This window comes from Schistocerca americana, chromosome 8 (assembly GCF_021461395.2).
Source record: "Schistocerca americana isolate TAMUIC-IGC-003095 chromosome 8, iqSchAmer2.1, whole genome shotgun sequence".
Lineage (NCBI taxonomy): Eukaryota > Metazoa > Arthropoda > Insecta > Orthoptera > Acrididae > Schistocerca > Schistocerca americana.
In genome coordinates, this window is record NC_060126.1 from 109,746,767 (window position 1) to 109,769,483 (window position 22,717).

At 42.2% G+C, this 22,717-nt stretch overlaps 1 protein-coding gene across 9 annotated transcripts in view; it reads left to right on the forward strand.

The window, feature by feature from the left end:
• The window catches only part of LOC124545181, a 90,329-nt gene that overhangs the window by 25,716 nt on the left and 41,896 nt on the right, over window positions 1–22,717 (forward strand). For 4 of the 9 annotated variants that reach the window (XM_047124031.1, XM_047124035.1, XM_047124033.1 and 1 more), the window contains one exon: window positions 2,425–2,499. In XM_047124031.1, the coding sequence (XP_046979987.1) occupies window positions 2,425–2,499 (75 nt within the window). The remainder of the gene's footprint in view (window positions 1–2,424; window positions 2,500–22,717) is intronic. The other 5 variants (XM_047124034.1, XM_047124037.1, XM_047124036.1 and 2 more) reach the window with 3 other exon arrangements.

Consider the following 22,717-nt stretch of genomic DNA (forward strand, 5'->3'; position numbering starts at 1 on the left):
TCTTGCATTCTTAACCGTATCTTTTGCTAAGGTACGATAATGATAGTTTTATGCTTCATTCATAAATATCTTCACAGACACACAAATCTCACCTAACTTTTGTCTGTTGTCATTTGCACATCCTCTTCTGGACCGACAGTGCAACAGCCTCTGCTTGCTCAGCATTTTCCAAATTTTGCTGCTAAACCACAGTGGGTCTTTTCCATCCTTAAGCCTATTACAAGGCACGTACTTCTTCAGAGCACAGTTTACAGTCATTCTGGAAATAAATGTTTGCAGTTCACTATGCTAACAACTGCTTATCTGCTGTTTCTAACAGAAATACTCTCCTAGCCTTCTTGACTGATTTATCAACTTTCTTAACCACAGTTGCTTTTATATTATGATCACTAATCCTGTCTCTATACTGATGCCATTGATAAGGTCTGGCATATTTGTAGCAACAGTCTAAGATCTTTCCATTGTGTATGGGCTGCCAAACTAGCTGCCCAAGACATGTTTCCGAAAAACATGTTCAGAAGTGCTTCACAAGATTGTCTGTTTGCAACCCTGCAGTGAATCCATAGACATCCCAGTCTATATTCGTTAGGTTAAAGTTGTCTCTAACTAGTATTGACTGATCTGGGTATTTACATGCTGACAATAGATTTTCTTTCAATGACTGTAGAACTGTCACAGTGAAATCAGGTGGCCAATTAAAACATCCAACAATTAACTTGGTTTCACCTAGATCTGTTACACACAATCCAATAAGTTCACTGCCACACTTAATTTCAACTTCAATAGAGACAATATTTGTGTCAACAGCAATCACCACTCCCCTAGTGTGGCATGTAATATGTCCTTTCATTCCATGTCTCGCTAAATATCTCAGAACTTCCTACTTTGGGTTTTAACCAGCTCTCAGTCTTAAGGGTGATTTGAGTGTAAGAACTTCCCAATATGTTTACTCTACAAAGGTTTCTGTTGATGATAATAAAAATAGGTTTTTGTGATCTTTCTAATGCTTTTGATTTTGTAAATCATGGATAATTCTAGATAACCTCATGTGCTGTGGTATGAATGGAACAGGGCTCAAATGACTTAAATCATACCTAACTGGAAGAGGGCAGAAAGTTGAAGTAAGCAGTTAACATAATATGCAAAAAACGGGTGATATCTCAAATTGTGGAACAATCAAGAATGGGGTACCGCAAGGTTCGGTCTTGGGTCGTCTGCTGTTCTTAATCTATATTAATGACTTGCCATTCTATATTTACAAAGATGCAAAGCTGGTATTTTTTGCCAATGATACAGACAAGAATTAACTGGTGAAATTGTAAACAACGTTTTTCAGAAAATCATTGTGGTTCTCTGCAAATGGGCTCTCATTAAACATTTGACAAAATACAGTACATACAGTTCCACACAGTAAATGAAATAACACCATTAATAAATATAGACTTCGATCAGAAATCGGTAGCGCAGGAAAAATATTAGAAATTTCTAGTTGTATGCATTGATGAGGGGTTGAACTGGAAAAAACACACTGAAGATCTTCTGAAACGTTTAAGTTCAGCTACTTATGCTATTAGGGTCATTGCGGCAATATACATCTCAGTACATTTAGCTTACAATGCCTATTTTCATTCTATTCTTTTGTATGGCATCATATTCTGGGGTAGCTCATCATTGAGTAAAAGTGTGTTCATTGTACAAAAGCGTGTAATCAGAGTAATAGCTGGAGCTCATCCAAGATCATCCTGCAGACACTTATTTAAAGAGCTAGAGATCTTCACTGTAGCCTCACATTATATAAATTCACTTATAAAATTTGTTATTAACAATCCGAACGAATTCAAAAGTAATAGCAGTGTACATGGCTACAACGCTAGGAGAAAGGATGATCTTCACTACTCAAGGTTAAATCTAACTTTGGCTCAGAAGGGGGTACCTCAAGGTTAAATCTAACTTTGGCTCAGAAGGGGGTAAATTATGCTGCCACAAAAGTCTTTGTTCACTTACCTAATAGCATCAAAAGTCTGACAGATAACCATGTAGCATTTCCACATCATTCGAAGTGTCATATTCATGATCTACGGAACAAGTACTAATCTAATCTCTTTTATGAGTGTATGTAATGTCAGTTATAAATTTTTCTAAAAATTTCCAGTATGTAGGCAACATTTTATTCATGTAACTGAAATTGAAGATGCTATACAATCATTGCTGTGTTTGTCATCCAATGTAACAGACTTTTTTTGATATGTGAGCTGGAGATGGAATTTAGTGTTGAGGAAGAATGAGTTGTCACATTACTACCTACCATTACTTTCAAAATGAATAGAAATTCTGTTTACACTGTAGTACCAGACCATTATAACTTAATCACAGACCTTATAGTAGGGCATTGAGATACCTGTGTGGACTCACTTTGTTTCTTACATGCAGATATCAGCTGACACATGCGGGAGACCATCAGAAGAAACTGAACAGAACAACACTAAAGAAGAAACTGTTGTAAGTATTGGCATATGTTTCTGTGTATCTATGGCAGCATTTTACTCAGAATAAGGGTGAACTTCTGAACGTGGTTCATTGAGACCTGAACTACTGCACAACACATGTATTTTTAATGCTGTAGTGGCACCACAGTTTAGGATAGGGAAAGTTAGTTTTGTGCAATATTCTGAGCACAAGTTACAGCCAGGTGCGGGCCAGATTGCAGTGAGTCACGCATACCAACAGTTGCGAAGTAGAATAGACGTAACAGGGCTGTCAAATTGCTGAAATAGTATACGTAGCGGTTTTGCATGTCGCAAATTACAGGCAGAAGGAACCAACTGGCCAACCTAGCGTGTTATGAGTAAATGACACGGAGCGGCGCGTTTGGGAAAAACAGAGGCGCACAGCCGCGTATAAATAGGTGCAGGTTTCTAATGAGATTCATTCAAGTGTGGCAGCTCTCCTGGACTGTGGGGTGTATCACACCACCAGCTAACCACTGCAGCAGATGGGTCGCCTGCGTTCCAGTTCACAGTGGGTCATTGGTTTGACCCTCTGAGGCCGACACGGGGTCTGTAGCCAGCTAGCGGCGAGCCACTCCACTCCACGGATTGACTAGCTCTTGTGGAAAAAAATGGAGCTGTGTGGTTTGATTGTCAGTTGTGGCTGTGTAGTTCAGTAAATAACAGCTTTACTTGCAAAACACAAGGTGCTTGAAACTTCCTGGCACGTTAAAACTGGGGCTCGAGACTGAGACCTTTGCCTTTCGTGGGCAATTGCTTCACCAACTGAACTATCACAGGATGACTGATGAACTGCCCTCACAGTTCCACTTCTGCCAGTACCTTTCTCCCACATTCCAAACTTCATTGTAGAAACAGGGTTCTCGGTTTGAGTCTTAGTCTGAATGAGGTGGCACTGTGATTAGCACACTGGACTCGCATTTGGGAGGATGACAGTTCAAAATTTCCCAAAATTGCTGAAGGCAAATCTGGGATGGTTCCTTTCCAAGGGCCCATCTGATTTCCTTCTCTATCCTTGACACAATTGAAGCTTGTGTTCTGTCTCTAATGACCTCAATGTTGCCGGGACGTAAACCCTAATCTTCCTTTTGAGTCTGAGTACAGCTCACATTTTAACCAGTAAGCTTCAAAACAGTTCACACTGTGCTACAGACCCCCCAGGGGATCCACAACTCTTTTGTGGATACGTGCGTAGCGAGCACGGGGCCCCGAGCTAATGTGGCCTTCCTTCCCTTCCGGGCTGCATACCTTCCCTTTCCGCATCCTTTCCCAATCCCTGTCTTCACCCCCCCCCCCCCCTCACCTCTTGCTCTTTCCTTCACTTTCTCCCCCTCTGGGAGTATGGTTTGCGCCTACGTCAGGAGACGGACGCTTGTAAATGTACCGCATTCTTCTTCTTCCTTGCTTGTATGTCTTCTTCCTTCCTTTGTCCATCTCCTTTCCTTACCTCTTCTCTTTACCCTTTTCTCCGCTGCGGCGTTTGAGACCCCCTCTTCTTTCCTTTCCCTTTCTCTTTCTTCCTCCCTGTGCGTGTCTGAAGGCCGACCCACGCACTTCCATGCGTAGCCGGTGACGGGGTAACGCGTAATTCCCCGCCCCGGGTAGACAGGTAGGACACGTACGTACCCCCTGGTAAAGGCCAGGCCCAGGGAGGGGTGATTACCCGAGCTGATACCTTCCGAAAGTGCCGATTGGTCCCTCCGTCCGTATGTCGGGAGGTGTGACCTGAGGTGTGAACAATCACCTAAGGCGGGTGTGCCCTCGGTGAGGGCCCCCACAAGGGAGGAGCGCGCCATCGGAGACGCCGGTAATCATGGGGGATTCTTCCGCAATGGTTTCCTCACCTTCCACTATGTCTGCTCACAAACGTAAGTTCACTGAGTCTCAGCCACAGACGGTTCTTCCATCGTTGCCACAGTTCCTTGTTGTTTCTCGGTCTGACGAAGGTCACGACTTTTCCACGGTCAACCCTTTCATTATTCAGAAAGGTGTCGATGCAATTGCGGGTCCTGTAAAGTCTTGTTCCAGATTACGGAATGGTACCCTGTTGTTAGAAACACACAGTGCCCTCCAGGCTCAAAAATTGCTGCGTACTTCTCTGCTCCACACCTTCCCTGTCCGGGTGGAACCGCACCGTACCTTAAATTCCTCGCGTGGAGTCGTTTATACACGCTCCCTCGATGGATTGTCTGACGAAGAAATTCAGCACTACCTGTCTGACCAGGGCGTCACCGCTGTTCATCGGGTTATGAAAAGGGTTGACTCGAACATCATTCCAACCCGCACTGTCTTCTTGACTTTTGACAAAGTTCAACTCCCATCAAAAATCAAAGCAGGCTATGAGATAATTTCCGTTCGCCCTTATGTCCCAAACCCTACGCGTTGCTATCGATGTCAGCGGTTTAATCACACCAGCCAGTCCTGTTCCAATCCGGCCAAATGTGTTACGTGTGGCAGGGATGCCCATGAGGGTGCTTGTCCACCTCCATCCCCTCGCTGCATCAACTGTATGGGTGACCACGCTGCTTCCTCTCGAGATTGCCCTGTTTTTAAGGACGAAAAGCTGATCCAGGAAATAAGAGTGAAGGAAAAGGTGTCGACCTTTGCTGCTCGAAAGTTACTCGCCAGTCGACAGCCCACCGTGCCTCAGAAAGGAAAATACAGCGCTGTCCTTGCTTCTTCTCGGCCAACAAAGGAGGCGGCCACGCAGACTTGCGACCTCACATTTAGTACCACGGTCGTCAGATCGGCCAGCGCAAAGATCGCCCGTTCAACCTCACCTCTTTCGCCTGCCCACTCTATGGCTCACCCTTCGTCGGGTTCTGCTAAATCTCGAGCCCAAAAGTCAGACGCCAAGTCTACAAAAAAAGAGCATTCTCGTGAAGAGTTTTTACGTACTGCAACTTCACAACCATCGGTTCCTCCTTCATCTAAACATACCTCCAAGAAGGCTACGAAGAAACACAGTTCCTCTCCTTCTCCGCCAAGGCGTGTCCCATCTACAGCACCACCTGGCGGAAATCGCCCTCGGCCATCTTCTGTGTCGCCGAGGCGCACTGTTGGTGGCCGGTCAACTGGCCGATCGTTGGTGGCAGGAGCTGCTCCTGACCAACCTATGGATCAGGATCTTCTGCCTTCGACTGAATGCCATTCCATGCTGTCGGTCGCAAGCTCTGAGCAGTCGTTGAGTTGACAGCACCCTTGGTGCCGTTCCTCCATTTTCTGTTCACCCTATGTCCATTATCCACTGGAATATCCGCGGCATTCGCGCCAATCGGGAGGAATTGTCGATCCTCTTACGATCCTACTCGCCGGTCATCTTCTGTCTTCAGGAAACAAAGCTGCGTCCCCATGACCGCTTTGTTCTCCCTCATTTTCAGTCCGTCCGATATGACCTCCCCTCAGTTGAAGGCACTCCAGCCCATGGAGGACTCATGATTCTGCTCCATGATACTCTCCATTATCACCCAATCCCCTTAAACACTTCCTTCCAAGCTGTCGCCGTCCGTCTTTCCCTTTCTGGATACACGTTCTCTCTTTGTACGGTATACATTCCATCGTCTACACCAATGGCACGAGCTGATCTTCTTCATCTTCTTGATCAGCTTCCACCCCCCTCTTTGCTGGTTGGGGACTTCAATGCCCACCACCCGCTTTGGGGATCTCCACATCCTTGTCCACGTGGCTCACTATTGCTAGACGTCTTCCACCAAGCGGATCTAGTCTGCCTCAACACTGGGGTCCCTACATTTTTGTCTGCCTCCACGGCAAATTTATCCCATTTGGACCTTGCGGTCGGTACTGTTCCGCTAGCTCGGCACTTCGAATGGTTCGCCCTTGATGATACACACTCGAGTGACCACTTTCCATGTGTTCTTCGACTGCAGCCTCAACTGCCATATATGCGCTCGCGATGCTGGAAGTTTGCCCAAGCCGATTGGACACTTTTTTCGTCTCTAGCGACATTCGATGACCGTCGCTTTCCCAGCGTCGACGATGAGGTCACACATTTTACCGACGTTATTCTCACAGCTGCGGAACGTTCAATACCACGCACCTCCGAATTGCCCCGGCGCCCTCCAGTTCCTTGGTGGAACGAGGCCTGCCGTGACGCAATACGTGAGCGGCGACGTGCTCTTCGCATTTTCCGTCACCATCCAACTTTGGCCAACTGTATCCGATATAAGCAGCTCCGTGCGCGATGCCGTCGCGTCATCCGCGATAGCAAGAAGGCAAGCTGGAAATTCTTTACTAGCTCATTTAACAACTTCACTCCCTCCTCGGAAGTTTGGAGTCGGCTTCGACGGTTCTCAGGCGCGCCTAGTTTCTCCCCGGTCTCTGGGCTCACTGTCGCGCATGATACCTTAATGGACCCCGTCGCAATTTCTAACTCATTGGGTCAGCACTTTGCTGAGATTTCGAGCTCTTCAAATTACCCGCCAGCGTTTCTCCCGAAGAAACGTGCAGCAGAAGTGCGGCATCTTGCTTTCTCCTCTCAAAATTGCGAAAGCTACAATACTGTTTTCTCCATGCGCGAACTCCAACATGCACTCTCTACTTCTCGCTCCTCCGCCCCAGGACCGGATGGTATCCATGTCCAAATGTTGCTGCATTTATCAACCCATAGCCTGCGTCACCTCCTTCGCCTTTATAATCGAATTTGGACCGACAGTACCTTTCCCAGGCGATGGCGGGAAGCTATTGTCGTTCCCGTTCCGACACCTGGAAAGGACAAACATCTCCCCTCTAGCTATCGCCCCATTTCTCTCACGAGTAGTGTCTGTAAGGTTTTGGAGCGTATGGTGAATTACCGTTTAGCTTGGTGGCTGGAGTCCCGCAGTCTTTTAACACCAGCCCAATGCGGATTCCGAAAGCATCGTTCTGCTGTTGACCATCTTGTTGCTCTCTCCACTTATATCATGAACAATTTTCTCCGGAAACGCCAAATGGTAGCAATATTTTTTGATCTGGAGAGAGCGTACGATACCTGTTGGAGGACAGGCATCCTCCGCACACTGTTCTCTTGGGGCTTTCGAGGCCGGCTGCCCCTTTTTCTTCGCGAATTTATGGCAGAGCGCACATTTAGGGTGCGGGTGAACACTACTCTCTCCCGTACTTTCTCCCAAGAAAACGGGGTACCCCAGGGCTCCGTGCTGAGTGTTGTACTGTTTGCCATCGCCATTAATCCAATTATGGATTGTCTCCTTCCTGATGTCTCGGGCTCCCTCTTTGTGGACGATTTTGCGATCTACTACAGTTCTCAAAGGACCAGCCTTCTTGAAAGACGTCTTCAAGGATGTCTCGATCGCCTCTACTCGTGGAGCATCGAAACCGGCTTCCGTTTCTCACCCAGTAAGACCGTTTGTGTTAATTTTTGGCGACGTAAGGAGTTTCTTCCGCCCTCCTTACATCTAGGTCCTGTCAACCTTCCGTTTTCCGACGTCGCTAAATTCTTGGGTCTTATGTTTGACAGAAAACTGTGCTGGTCCTCCCACGTTTCCTATCTTTCGGCTCGCTGTCTGCGTTCCCTTAACACCCTCCGTGTCCTGAATGGTACCTCTTGGGGAGCGGACCGGGTGGTCCTTCTCCGCCTCTATCGCGCCTTAGTGCGCTCGAAATTGGATTATGGAAGCATAGTCTACTCCTCTGCTCGGCCGTCTATTCTTCGGCGTCTCGACTCTATCCACCACCGTGGATTACGTTTAGTGTCTGGAGCTTTTTACACCAGCCCTGTGGAAAGCCTTTATGCTGAGACTGCTGAACCTCCGCTGTCCAATCGGCGGGCAGTCCTTCTGAGTCGTTATGCTAGCCATCTGTCTTCCATGCCTGCTAATCCAGCCCATAACCTTTCTTTCGACGCCTCCTTTGATGTCGGGTATGCAGGCCGCTCCTCCTCCCTACTACCCCCGGGAGTCCGCTTCCGTCAACTGCTCCATTCTCTTTCCTTCCGCTTTCCTAAAACCTTCTTGACACCTTGGGGTACAGCACCGCCTTGGCACCGTCCCCGGATCGACTTGCTCAGAGACCTATGTCAATTTCCCAAAGATGGTACCCCTACACTTGTTTACCGTCGAGCATTTGCTGCTCTATGTGCACAAATGACGGAAGCCACATTTATTTACACCGATGGCTCGAAAACATCGTTAGGTGTAGGGAGTGCCTATATTGTTGGCGACACCCCAAATCACTTTCGGCTTCCCGACCAGTGTTCGGTTTATACTGCAGAGCTTTACGCTGTTCTCCAGGCTGTCCACTACATCCGCCGCCATCAGCGGATACAGTACGTAATCTGCTCAGATTCTCTCAGCTCTCTCCTAAGTCTCCAAGCTCTTTACCCTGTGCACCCTCTGGTCCACCGGATTCAGGACTGTCTGCGCTTGCTCCACCTGGGGGGCGTCTCAGTGGCGTTCCTCTGGCTCCCGGGACACGCTGGTATCTGTGGAAATGAGGCGGCCGATATAGCGGCCAAGGCTGCAGTCTCTCTTCCTCGGCCAGCTCTTCAGTCTCTTCCGTTTACCGATCTACGGAGCGGTTTATGTCGCCAAGTTACTCATTTATGGCATGCGCATTGGTCAACACTTCCCCACAATAAATTGCGGGAAGTGAAAGCCGTTCCTTGCGCTTGGACCTCTTCCTCCCGAACGCGTCGTCGGGAGGAGGTAATTTTAGCTCGACTCCGGATAGGGCACTGTCTTTTTAGTCATCGACATCTTTTAAGCGGTGATCCTCCCCCACTCTGTCCCCACTGCTCTCAGCTGTGGACGGTCAGACACCTTTTAATTGAATGCCCCTATTTTAATCCGTTACGCTCCCGTCTACAGCTATCGCCTGATCTATCGTCGATTTTAGCAGATGACACGCGCTCAGCTGACCGCGTTCTACAGTTTATTAGTGACAGTGAAATGACGTCAGTCATTTGAAGCTTTTTTTTTGTGGACAACCAACCCCTTTCTATAGTGGACTTTTAAGCATTCCTTCTGCCTTTAGTTTCTCCAATTTTCTGACTATGTTTCCATTGCTGCTGATTTTAAATTTCGTTTTTTTCCTGTTTTCTACGTCACGGGCTGGGCGCTAATGACCATAGAAGTTTTGCGCCCTAAAACCACAAAAAAAAAAAAAAAAAAAAAAAAAAAAAAAAAAAAAAAAAAAAAAAAAAAAAAAAACTGTGCTACAGAGTGAAGGATTCATTCACTGACATATATAATAAATAAAGTGTGACCTTCAATATTACCATTCAGTGTTCAGAGTTCATAATGGATAAACTAATCATTTGAGCAAGATGGAGTTTCTCATTTGTCATTGAGTAAATATAGCCATACATTTACAGTAAAATTCAGTGTAATATTAAAATATTGATCTCTCTTCTTAGTTGCAGTCTTAGTGTATTAGTTTTGTATTTTTACAACAGTGACATTGTGTATTGCTGATGTCTCCTGTGTTGCATTCATATGGTTAAACAAATGTACATAATGCAACAACAGGGTGTATACGACCTGGGCCAACCGGGAGAAATGGGAAAAACCTGGGAATTTTTTCATGTGGGAGAAAACCGATACTCTAACAAAGGAAGTTACTGTATCCCGCTACTGAAGATAATACTGTAGCTCAATATAACATGAACGAGAGAAAAAACGTAAAATAAAACTTAAATTGCAAAGGAAATGCGCCATATACATCAACAAAACACAGTGCTTGTACCAGCGTGCACCAACAGCAAAATGTGTCAAATGCTCTAGGAAGACTACGCAATGCTTCGTAACAACAAATTGCCTCCGATGAGCGTGACGTCACAACTTTTTACATTACATTAGTTTTAGCAGTTATGAGCGGGATCATGCACATGCGCAGAAGAGTAGTTCCTGCTCCTGCTTTTGACTACAGAAATGTGGCTGTTGGCTGTGTATGCAGTCGCAGCAAGCAGCTAGATGCTATTGGGAAAAATTTTACTGGAACGCTCAAGTTGCCAGATTCATGCATGTGCAGCAGGTTCAGACCTTGGCGGAGGGGGGAAGAAGGGGGGGGGGGACAAATTCATATTCTTGAGGGGGGAAAAAACCTTGTTTCACAAAGCAAGATGTTAATAGTGCTGATACAGTAGACGATAAATTTAGTGCTTTCCTCAAGACTTTTCTCGAGCTCTTTGAAAGTTGCTTTCCGTTAGAACATTCAAAACGGTACTAGCACAAACAGGCAGCCTGGGTGGCTGACTAGAGGGATAAGAATATCTTGTAGAACAAAGTGGCAATTATATCAAAAGGTTAGAAACAGTCAAAATCTAAATGCAGCAGCCCATTACAAACAGTATTGTAATGTAATTAGGAAGGCAAAAAGTTTGTGGTATGCAGATAGAATAGCTAAGTCTCAGTATAAAATTAAAAACATATGGTCAGTCGTAAAGGAAGTGGCTGGCCTGCAGAGACAGGTTGAGGATATAGAATCAGTGCGTAGTGGGAATATCCATGTTACTGATAAGTCACATATATGTACAGTATTTAATAATCACTTTCTGAATATAGCAGGTGAACTAAATAGAAACCTAGTCCCAACAGGGAATCATATAGCGCTCTTAGAAAAAAGTGTTCCGATACTGTTACCTGAAATGCTCCTCCATGATACTGACAAGAGGGAGATTGAGTTAATGATTAAATCACCAAAGACCAAGAACTCTCATGGATATGACGGGGTATCTAGCAGAATACTGCAGTATTGTTCTATGTATGTTAGCCCAGTACTCAGCCATATCTGTAACTTTTCCTTTAGGAGGGGTTGGTTTCCTGACCCATTAAAGTACTCAGTTGTGAAGCCACTTTATAAAAAGGGAGACAGGAATAATGTTGACAATTTTAGACCTATTTCTATGCCTTCGGTGTTTGCTAAAGTTATCGAGAAGGTTGTATATACAAGGTTACTGGAGCACTTAAATTCACATAATTTGCTGTCAAATGCAGTGTTTGGTTTTAAAAATGAATTACCAACTGAAAATGCTATATTCTCTTTTCTCTGTGAGGTTTTGGACGGATTAAATAAAAGGTTGCGAATGCTAAGTGTTTTCTTTGATTTAACAAAGGCTTTTGACTGTGTTGACCACAAAATATTACTGCAGAAGTTGGACCATTATGGAGTAAGGGGAGTAGCTTACAATTGGTTTGCCTCTTGCTTTAAGAACAGAAAGCAGAAGGTAATTCTCCGCAATATTGAGAGTGGTAGTGATGTTCAGTCCCAATGGGGCACTGTTAAGTGGGGCGTTCCCCAAGGGTCGGTGCTGGAGCCACTGCTGTTTCTTATTTTTATAAATGATATGCCTTCTAGCATTAAAGGTGATTCAAAAATATTTCTGTTTGCTGATGACACCAGCTTGATAGTGGAGGATCTTGTGTGTAATATTGAAACAGTATCAAATAATGTAGTTCATGAAATAAGTTCGTGGCTTGTGGAAAATAATTTGATGCTAAATCACAGTAAGACTTAGTTTTTACAGTTTGTAACTCACAATTCAACGAGAACCAATACTTTGATCAGACGAAATGGGCATATTGTAAGCGAGACGGAACAGTTCAAGTTCCTAGGCGTTCGGATAGATAGTAAGCTGTTGTGGAAAGCCCATGTTCAGGATCTTGTTCGGAAACTAAATGCTGCTTTATTTACCATAAGAACAGTATCTGAAATAAATGACAGTTCAACATGAAAAGTAGTCTACTTTGCATATTTTCATACGCTTATGTCATATGGTATTATTTTTTGGGGTAATTCTTCTGATTCAAAAAGGGTATTTTTGGCTCAAAAACAGGCTGTTCGAGCTATATGTGGTAAGTTCGAGAACCTCTTGTTGACCCCTATTCAATAGTCTGGGAATTCTGACATTGCCCTCACAGTATATATTTTCTTTAATGTTGTTTGTTGTTAGCAATATTAGCTTATTCCCAAGAGTTAGCAGCTTTTACTCAGTTAATACTATGCAGAAATCAAATCTGCATGTGGAATGCACTTCCTTGAGTCTTGTGCAGAAAGGAGTGCGGTATCCAGCTGCATCCATTTTCAATAAGCTACCACAAGAACTCAAAAATCTTAGCAGTAGCCCAAACACTTTGAGGTCTAAACTGAAGAGTTTCCTCATGGGTCACTCCTTCTATTCTGTCGAGGAGCTCCTGGAAGAGCTGAAAAATTAAGCAAATTCCAGTGTTACATTGTTGATTTTCTTTATTTAAACTTACGACTTGGCGCCTGAATATGTTTCTTATATTTCATTTTATCTATTTCTACTATCGTGTTATAATTTCATGTATTGACTCATTCCATGACCATGGAGACTTCTCCTTAATTTGGTCCCACAGAACAATAAATAAATAAATAAATAAATAAATAAATAAAAAATAAATAATAGGCATGTGATATTGGTACTTTGTGAATTATATTCTGTCGATACAAGAAAGACCATTTGTGCCAAAACAGTCTCGTTTATTTAGTGTGTGTTACAATTGTTGCAATATTAGAAAGGGTTGGTTTGTTTTATCTAGCAGACAGTAACAAAATAGACGTAATCAGATCAGGAAACCACACCAGTCTTGGGCTCTATTTGTATTAGCCTAACAGCTTTTTCAGTATCAGGCACCGCCATTTTGATTTTTCATGTAGCAAAACGTTTGACCAACTTTCGCAGAAAGGAAAGTACATTATGTAAAGCTGTAGCAAGATTAGAGAGAAAAAAACTCTAGGAGCTAAGGATTGAATAAATGTGTATTGTCTTGCTTGTCTCATGCCTTTACTGGGTCTATGTATCCTATATTTAATTTTATGTCACACACAGCAGCAAGTTGTTAGCTGATAGGGCATAAAGAGTGCATATTTTCTGAAGAGTTATTTTTTTTTAATGAGAAAGAGGGACAAGATGTCAAACCAGCTGACTGTAAGCAAGAGAGGCACCTCTGGAAATTTTAATTTCCATTGTCCTGAATGCGGTTTGATGGCATCCATTAGAAAATATACACGTTTCAATTCCACATAGCGAAATACAGTGACGTGGGATAGAAGAATGCTGTGTGAGGAGGCGAGGCACTGTACTTTTGCGCACTTACGACCAAGTAACATGTTTTACTTTTTCTCAAACACATATGTTTTAAGCATCACACTCTTCAGAAAACTGTGCACTACAAAATGAATATATTTTTGAAAATTCTTTTTTTTTCTTATTTTTAACGTTTTGATGTCCTATCTCAAGTGCTCGAGGGAATGGTGGGGTGTTGCGCCGGTTTGGAAATATCGTAGACCCGGGGCTGATGCGCAGAGCAGTCTGAGTTATAGTGGGGAAGTGGGTAGTCTCCATGTGATCCGTGTTTATGTTTAGTGATTTTGCTGTTTCCTCTTCATTTACTGCTCTCACATCAAATGAAAACAAAACAGATTTCTGTAGCTGGGAGCTATCAAGTGAATTAAAATACATTCATATAATTATGGAAGGCTAAAATGTGTTGTTAGTTGCAGATTTTATTTTATTTCCACCTTCCTGACAGTCAAACATTAATTGCCTTGCAGAACAATGAAGTTATTTTTGTCGGTTTGCTAAAGAAATTTTCTTTTATTAATCTTTTCCGCTGAGGCAGACAATATATTTGAAATAAAGTGTTTAATTCCTCACACTGTTCGCTGTATTTCAAGTGGGCCTTTTCAACTTCTGCACATATGGCATTATGCCATAATAAACAACCAAACATGAGGTAACACAGTATTGGAACTCCAAGAAAATTGACATCCCGAAAACCGCATTGATAAGCTTAATATCAGGTCGTGGCCTACTTAACTGGGAATCTGGATATACGAATGTGCACTTTAAATGTGTACATTTTAGTATGGGTCACAAAATTCCAATGCTCTTGGAGTATGCCTAGATGTCTTGTTTCTTTTATGACATAATCTAAGAGCTTTTAATGTTTTACAAGTACGAACATATGGGCTCCCTATGGCATCATAGCTGCACAAGCGCTGTGACGCCTGTCATCTGGCGCTCTCTGGCGACTGCAGAAACAAACCTATTTCTAACAGGTCACGGGAAAATATTCCGAATGGTGGTTTGAAAAGCGTTACCATCAAAGAAAATTTCCTTTTACGCAAGTTGAACTATGTGCAAGAATGTACGATGAATTTCTTTAATCACAGAGTGTTTGACTCTCATTTAAAAATCAACTCTTTCTGACGAGCCATTTAGATGAATTTTGAGCTCAGAAGATCAGACATTTATGTCGTTATTAAAAATATTAGTGGCACATTTGTGTGATATATCGTAAATTGTAATATGCGCATAAAAGACCAACATTGTATGTGAAAGTGTAGCTTCTCTTTCAGCATATTAATCTTATAGACCAATATTATATGTGAAAGCTTTTTGTTTCGTGTAGCAACATTATGTATATTAATTTATACCATTAACTTTTTCTGTTTGTGTGTTTGTGCTACATAACAGTGATGTTGCTATTGGCTGACCACAACACGTGTCCTAAGCTCTGAATACCTGCTGTCATCAGCTGGCGAGATCACGTGACATCAGCTATGACTGGCTTACAAAAGCACATCGCAATGTCGATATCAATGCTTCGGAAACTAACATGTGGTGTTTGGTGGAATTCGAATTTATACTTTCGTAATTCGAAAATACGCAGCGTACATGTTGATACACATCAAAGATCTTTCCGAAACGGGTTTTTTTATCCGTGTTTAGTTTTCTAAAGCGCAGGGAATTTCTAGGCCCGTGTATAAGACAATAATCATTCAAAGGACTGATAAGTTATACAGTTCCGAGAGAAAATATACTGTCAGTTAACAGTGAAAAAAGTATGTTTTCACCCGGGAGAAAGTGTATTTTTAACCAGGAAATCTGGGAATTTTTTTCCTTGCCCACGTATACAGCCTGAAGAAATATATCTCAACTACAAATGTTCTTGCAAGTTTGTGACAATGGCAATGACTTAGTTTTTCCGCATTGGTATACACAGTTGGTAAGATAATTGCTTTCACCAAGTAATGGTCTGAGTTTGAGTCATCTAACAGTTATAATATGTCAGTTAGTTTCATTACAATTTCTGTACCACTGCAGAATGAAAACTTTATTTTATCAGCCCATATGTCAAAAGTTATCACTGTGTAAAAAGCTTAGATACAAAAAAGTTTTGCCTAGAGCAACATATAGAAGCATGTGGCTGTCAACTTAAACTGGAGGAGGGCTTTTATAACTGTAACAGTATATAGGTCCCCTTCAGGAAACTTTAATTTATTCCTGGAAAACTTGGATGCCATGTTGTGCTATCTGTCAGATAGGGGAAAGCAAATTATTATTTGTGGGGACTTCAATGTTGGTTCACTGAAAGAGTATAATAGGAAGAATGCCCTGGAAGTCTTGCTTGGTTCTTTCAATTTGACATCTGTCATTAATTTTCTTACTCGGGTAGTAAAGGACAGCAGCACATTGATAGATAACACTTTTATAGACCAAGATAAGTTTAAAAACATAAATTCTCATCCTGTTGAGAATGGCCTTTCTGATCATGGTGCTCAGCTAGTTACAGTATATGACATAGCTCCATTCAGTAATTCAAAACTACCCTCCAAAACTGTGCATTCAATTAATGACTCAACAATTAGAAATTTCAGAGAAAATCGTCAGCAGTTAGACTGGGATGAGGTGTACAAGGGACCCAATGCTAATTTAAAATATAACTTTATTTCATGATACACTTGTAAGAGAATTTGAAAACTGTTTCCCCAAGAAAGTAGTTAAATCTAATTATAAGAAACCATGCAAAAAACCGTGGCTTACTAAAGGAATAAAAATATCTTGTAACCACAAATGGGAACTGTATCTAACGACAAGAAAGAGTAATGACCCAGAAACAGCCAAATATTATAACAACTACTGTGTTACATTAAGAAAGATTATTATAAAGTCCAGAAGCATGTGCATCATGTCTGAGATTAATACCTCTAATAACAGAATCAAAACAATTTGGAATATTATTACAAGGGAGACGGGGCAAATGAGAGTACAGGATGACGGTATTACCATCGAACCGAATGGAAACTTGACAAACAACAAGCTGGAAGTTGAAAACATTTTGAGTAATCATTTCTTAAATGTTGTAGAGAAAATAGGATCTAAATGTTCATTAGAAGAAGCAAGGCAGTTAATGGAAGAGGCCTCACCCACACCATCTGATACAATTGAAATTTTAGCCACCTCTCCTTCTGAAATTAGGAAGATAATAAACTCTCTCAAGAATAAAAGCTCACATGGAATTGATGGCATTTCCAGCAGGATAATAAAAGCTTGTTCCCAAGAGATAAGTGGGATTCTTAGCCACATATGTAATAGTTCTCTGAAGCAGGATATTTTACCAGGTAGATTGAAGTATGCCATTGTTAAACTACTGCATAAAAAAGGGGATACGTCTGTTGTCGACAACTGCTACCCAATCTCTCTTCTGACTGCCTTATCCAAAATTCTTGAAAAAGTAATGTCTGGTAGAGTAGCTTCACACCTTTGTAAAAATAAAGTTTTAACAAAATGTCAGTTTGGTTTCCAGAAAGGGTTTTCAACGGAAAATGCTGTATATACTTTCACTAATGAATTTGTGATCTCTCTAAGGCTTTTGATTGTGTAAATCATTGAATATTTCTAGATAACCTCAAGTACTGTGGTATGAATGAGACAGCGCTCAAATGGTTTAAATCATACCTAACTGGAAGAGGGCAGAAAGTTGAAATAAGCAGTTCACATAATATGCAAAAAACTGGTGGTATCTCAAACTGTGGAACAATCAAGAATGGGATGCGGCAAGGTTTGGTCTTGGGTCCTCTGCTGTTCTTAATATACCGGGTGATCAAAAGGTCAGTATAAATTTGAAAACTGAATAAATCACAGAATAATGTAGATAGAGAGGTACAAATTGACACACATTCTTTGAATGACCCGGGTTTTTATTAGAACAAACAAACAAAACAAAACAAAACAAAACAAAAATTACACAAGTTCAAAAAATGTCCAACATATGGCGCTTCATCTGATCAGAATAGCAAAAATTAGCATAACAAAGTAAGACAAAGCAAAGATAATGCTCTTTACAGGAAATGCTCAATATGTCCACCATCATTCCTCAACAATAGCTGTAGTCGAGGAATAATATAGTGAACAGCACTGTAAAGCATGTCCGGAGCTATGGTGAGGCATTGGCTTCGGATGTTGTCTTTCAGCATCCCTACAGATGTCGGTCGATAACGATACACTTGCGACTTCAGGTAACCCCAAAGCCAATAACGCACGGACTGAGGTCTGGGGAACTGGGAGGCCAAGCATGACGAAAGTGGTGGCTGAGCACACGATCACTACCAAACGACACGTGCAAGAGATTTTTCACGCTTCTAGCAATATGGGGTGGAGCGCCATCCTGCATAAACACCGTACGTTCCAGCAGGTGTTTATCAGCCAGGCTGGGGATGATGCGATTCTTTAACATATCGGCGTACCTCTCATCCGTCACGGTAGCAGTTACAAAACCAGAATCACGCATTTCCTCGAAGAAAAAAGGCCTGATAATGGTAGATGTGGTAAATCCAATCCATACCGTGACTTTCTCGTCGTGCAGTGGAGTTTCCACGACAGTTCTAGGATTTTCGGTAGCCCAAATTCTGCAGTTGTGGTCGTTGACAGACCCTCGGAGCGTGAAATGAGCTTCGTCGGTCCACAAATATGTTAGTCAACCAATCGTCATCTTCCACCATCTTTTAAAATGCCCACACCGCAAGTGCCCTCTGCTTCACTAAATCGCAAGGTAACAGTTCATGATGCCGATGGATATTGTACGGATAGCATCGGAGGGTACGCCTAAGTGCCAACCAAACAGTAGTGTATGGAATGCCGGTGCGATGTGCGACTGCACAAGCACAGACTTCTCCGTGCATAGACAAACCCGCTACATTCTCCATTTCTTCCTGAACTGTCTCAGCAGCATTACGCCTTGTGCTCGGTTGGCCACTACAGGGTCTATCATCTAAACCACCCGTGGCTTCGAACTTCAAAATCATTACGCCACAGCTGTGACAATTTTTACCTCTCTATCTACATTATTCCGTGGTTTATTAAGTTTTCAAATTTATATTGACTTTTTGATCACCTGGTGTATTAATGACTTGCCATTCTATATTCACGAAGATGCAAAGCTGGTACTTTTTGCTGATGGTACAAGTATAACTATCACACCCGACAGACAAGAATTAACTGGTGAAATTGTAAACAATGTTTTTCAGAAAATCATTAAGTGGTTCTCTGCAAATGGGTTGTCATTAAACTTTGACAAAACACAGTACATACAGTTCCACACAGTAAGTGGAATGTAGTTCTGTTGTTGTGGTCTTCAGTCCTGAGACTGGTTTGATGCAGCTCTCCATGATACTCTATCCTGTGCAAGCTTCTTCATCTGCCAGTACTTACTGCAACCTACATCCTTCTGAATCTGCTTAGTGTATGCATCTCTTTGTCTCCCTCAACGATTTTTACCCTCCACGCTGCCCTCCAATGCTAAATTTGTGATCCCTTGATGCCTCAGAACATGTCCTACCAACCGGTCCCTTCTTCTTGTCAAGTTGTGCCACATACTCCTCTTCTTCCCAATTCTATTCAATACCTCCTCATTAGTTATGTGATCTACCCATATAATCTTCAGCATTCTTCTGTAGCATCCCATTGCGAAAGCTTCTATTTTCTTCTTGTCGAAACTATTTATCATCCATGTTTCACTTCCATACATGGCTACACTCCATACAAATACTTTCAGAAACGACTTCCTGACACTTAAATCGATACTCGATGTTAACAAATTTCTCTTCTTCAGAATTGCTTTCCTTGCCATTGCCAGTCTACATTTTATATCCCGTCTACTTTGACCATCACCAGTTATTTTGCTCCCCAAATAGCAAAACTCCTTTACTACTTTAAGTGTCTCATTTCCTAATCTAATTCCCTCAGTGTCACCCGACTTAATTCGACTACATTCCACTATCCCCGTTTTGCTTTTGTTGGTGTTCATCTTATATCCTCCTCTCAAGACACTGTCAATTCCATTCAACAGCTCTTCCAAGTCCTTTGCTGTCTCTGACAGAATTGTAATGTCATCGGCGAACCTCAAAGTTTTTATTTCTTCTCCATGGATTTTAATACTTACTCCGAATTTTTCTTTTGTTTCCTTTACTACTTGCTCATTATACAGATTGAATAACGTCGGGGAGAGGCTACGACCCTGTCTCACTCCCTTCCCAACCACTGTTTCCCTTTCATGCCACTCCACTCTTATAACTGCCATCTGGTTTCTCTACAAATTGTAAATAGCCTTTCACTCCCTGTATTTCAACCCTGCCACCTGTAGACACCATTAATAAATATAGACTTCGATTAGTAGCTAAGGTAGAAAATTCAAAATTTTTAGTTGTATGCATTGATTAGGGGTTGAACTGTAAAAAACACACTGAAGATCTGCTGAAACGTTTGAGTTCAGCTACTTATGCTATTAGGGTCATTGCGGCGATATACATCTCAGTAAATTAGCTTTCCATGCCTATTTTCATTCTCTGCTTTCGTATGGCTTCATATTCTAGGGGTAACTCATCCTTCAGTAAAAGAGTGTTCATTGCACAAAAGCGTGTAATCAGAATAATTGCTGGAGCTCATCCAAGATCATCCTGCAGACACTTATTTAAAGAGCTAGAGATATTCACCGTAGACTCACAATATATATATTCACTTACGAAATTTGTTATTAACAATCCGAACGAATTCAAAAGTAATAGCAGTGTACATGGCTACAATGCTAGGAGAAAGGATGACCTTCACTACTCAAGGTTAAATCTAACTTTGGCTCAGAAGGGGATAAATTATGCTGCCACAAAAGTCTTTGGTCATTTACCTAATAGCATCAAAAGTCTGACAGATAACCATATAGCATTTAAAAGGAAAAAAAAAAAAAAATTAATGGCAACTCCTTTCACTCATCAGATGAATTTTTGAATATAGTATGAACCATGGACCTTGCCGTTGGTGGGGAGGCTTGCATGCCTCAGCGATACACATGGCCGTACCGTAGGTGCAACCACAACGGAGGGGTCTCTGTTGAGAGGCCAGACAAACATGTGGTTCCTGAAGAGGGGCAGCAGCCTTTTCAGTAGTTGCAGGGGCAACAGTCTGGATGATTGACTGATCTGGCCTTGTAACATTAACCAAAACGGCCTTGCTGTGCTGGTACTGCGAACAGCTGAAAGCAAGGGGAAACTACAGCCGTAATTTTTCCCGAGGACATGCAGCTTTACTGTATGATTAAATGATGATGGCGTCCTCTTGGGTAAAATATTCTGGAGGTAAAATAGTCCCTCATTCGGATCTCCGGGCGGGGACTACTCAAGAGGACGTCGTTATCAGGAGAAAGAAAACTGGCATTCTACAGATCGGAGCATGGAATGTCAGATCCCTTAATCGGGCAGGTAGGTTAGAAAATTTATAAAAGGAAAATGGATAGGTTAAAGTTAGATATAGTGGGAATTAGTGAAGTTCGGTGGCAGGAGGAACAAGACTTTTGGTCAGGTGATTACAGGGCTATAAATACAAAATCAAATAGGGGTAATGCAGGAGTAGGTTTAATAATGAATAAAAAAATAGGAGTGCGGGTTAGCTACTACAAACAGCATAGTGAACGCATTATTGTGGACAAGATAGACACAAATCCCATGCCTACTACAGTAGTACAAGTTTATATGCCAACTAGCTCTGCAGATGATGAAGAAATAGATGAAATGTATAACGAGATAAAAGAAATTATTCAGATAGTGAAGGGAGACGAAAATTTAATAGTCATGGGTGACTGGAATTCGTCAGTAGGAAAAGGGAGAGAAGGAAACATAGTAGGTGAATATGGATTGGGGGGAAGAAATGAAAGAGGAAGCCGCCTTGTAGAATTTTGCACAGAGCATAACTTAATCATAGCTAACACTTGGTTCAAGAATCATAAAAGAAGGTTGTATACCTGGAAGAATCCTGGAGATACTAAAAGGTATCAGATAGATTATATAATGGTAAGACAGAGATTTAGGAACCAGGTTTTAAATTGTAAGACATTTCCAGGGGCAGATGTGGATTCTGACCACAATCTATTGGTTATGAACTGCAGATTGAAACTGAAGAAACTGCAAAAAGGTGGGAATCTAAGGAGATGGGACCTGGATAAACTGAAAGAACCAGAGGTTGTACAGAGTTTCAGGGAGAGCATAAGGGAACAATTGACACGAATGGGGGAAAGAAATACAGTAGAAGAAGAATGGGTAGCTCTGAGAGATGAAGTAGTGAAGGCAGCAGACGATCAAGTAGGTAATAAGGCGAGGGCTAATAGAAATCCTTGGGTAACAGAAGAAATATTGAATATAATTGATGAAAGGAGAAAATATAAAAATGCAGTAAATGAGGCAGGCAAAAAGGAATACAAACGTCTCAAAAATGAGATCGACAGGAAGTGCAAAATGGCTAAGCAGGGATGGCTAGAGGACAAATGTAAGGATGTAGAGGCTTGTCTGACTAGGGGTAAGATAGATACTGCCTACAGGAAAATTAAAGAGACCTTTGGAGAGAAGAGAACCACTTGTATGAATATCAAGAGCTCAGATGGCAACCCAGTTCTAAGCAAAGAAGGGAAGGCAGAAAGGTGGAAGGAGTATATAGAGGGTTTATACAAGAGCGATGTACTTGAGGACAATATTATGGAAATGGAAGAGGATGTAGATGAAGACGAAATGGGAGATAAGATACTGCGTGAAGAGTTTGACAGAGCACTGAAAGATCTGAGTCGAAACAAGGCCCCGGGAGTAGACAACATTCCATTAGAACTACTGACGGCCTTGGGAGAGCCAGTCCTGACAAAACTCTACCATCTGGTGAGCAAGATGTATGAGACAGGCGAAATACCCTCAGACTTCAAGAAGAATATAATAATTCCAATCCCAAAGAAAGCAGGTGTTGACAGATGTGAAAATTACCGAACTATCAGTTTAATAAGTCACAGCTGCAAAATACTAACGCGAATTCTTTACAGACAAATGGAAAAACTGGTAGAAGTGGACCTCGGGGAAGATCAGTTTGGATTCCGTAGAAATGTTGGAACACGTGAGGCAATACTAACCTTATGACTTATTTT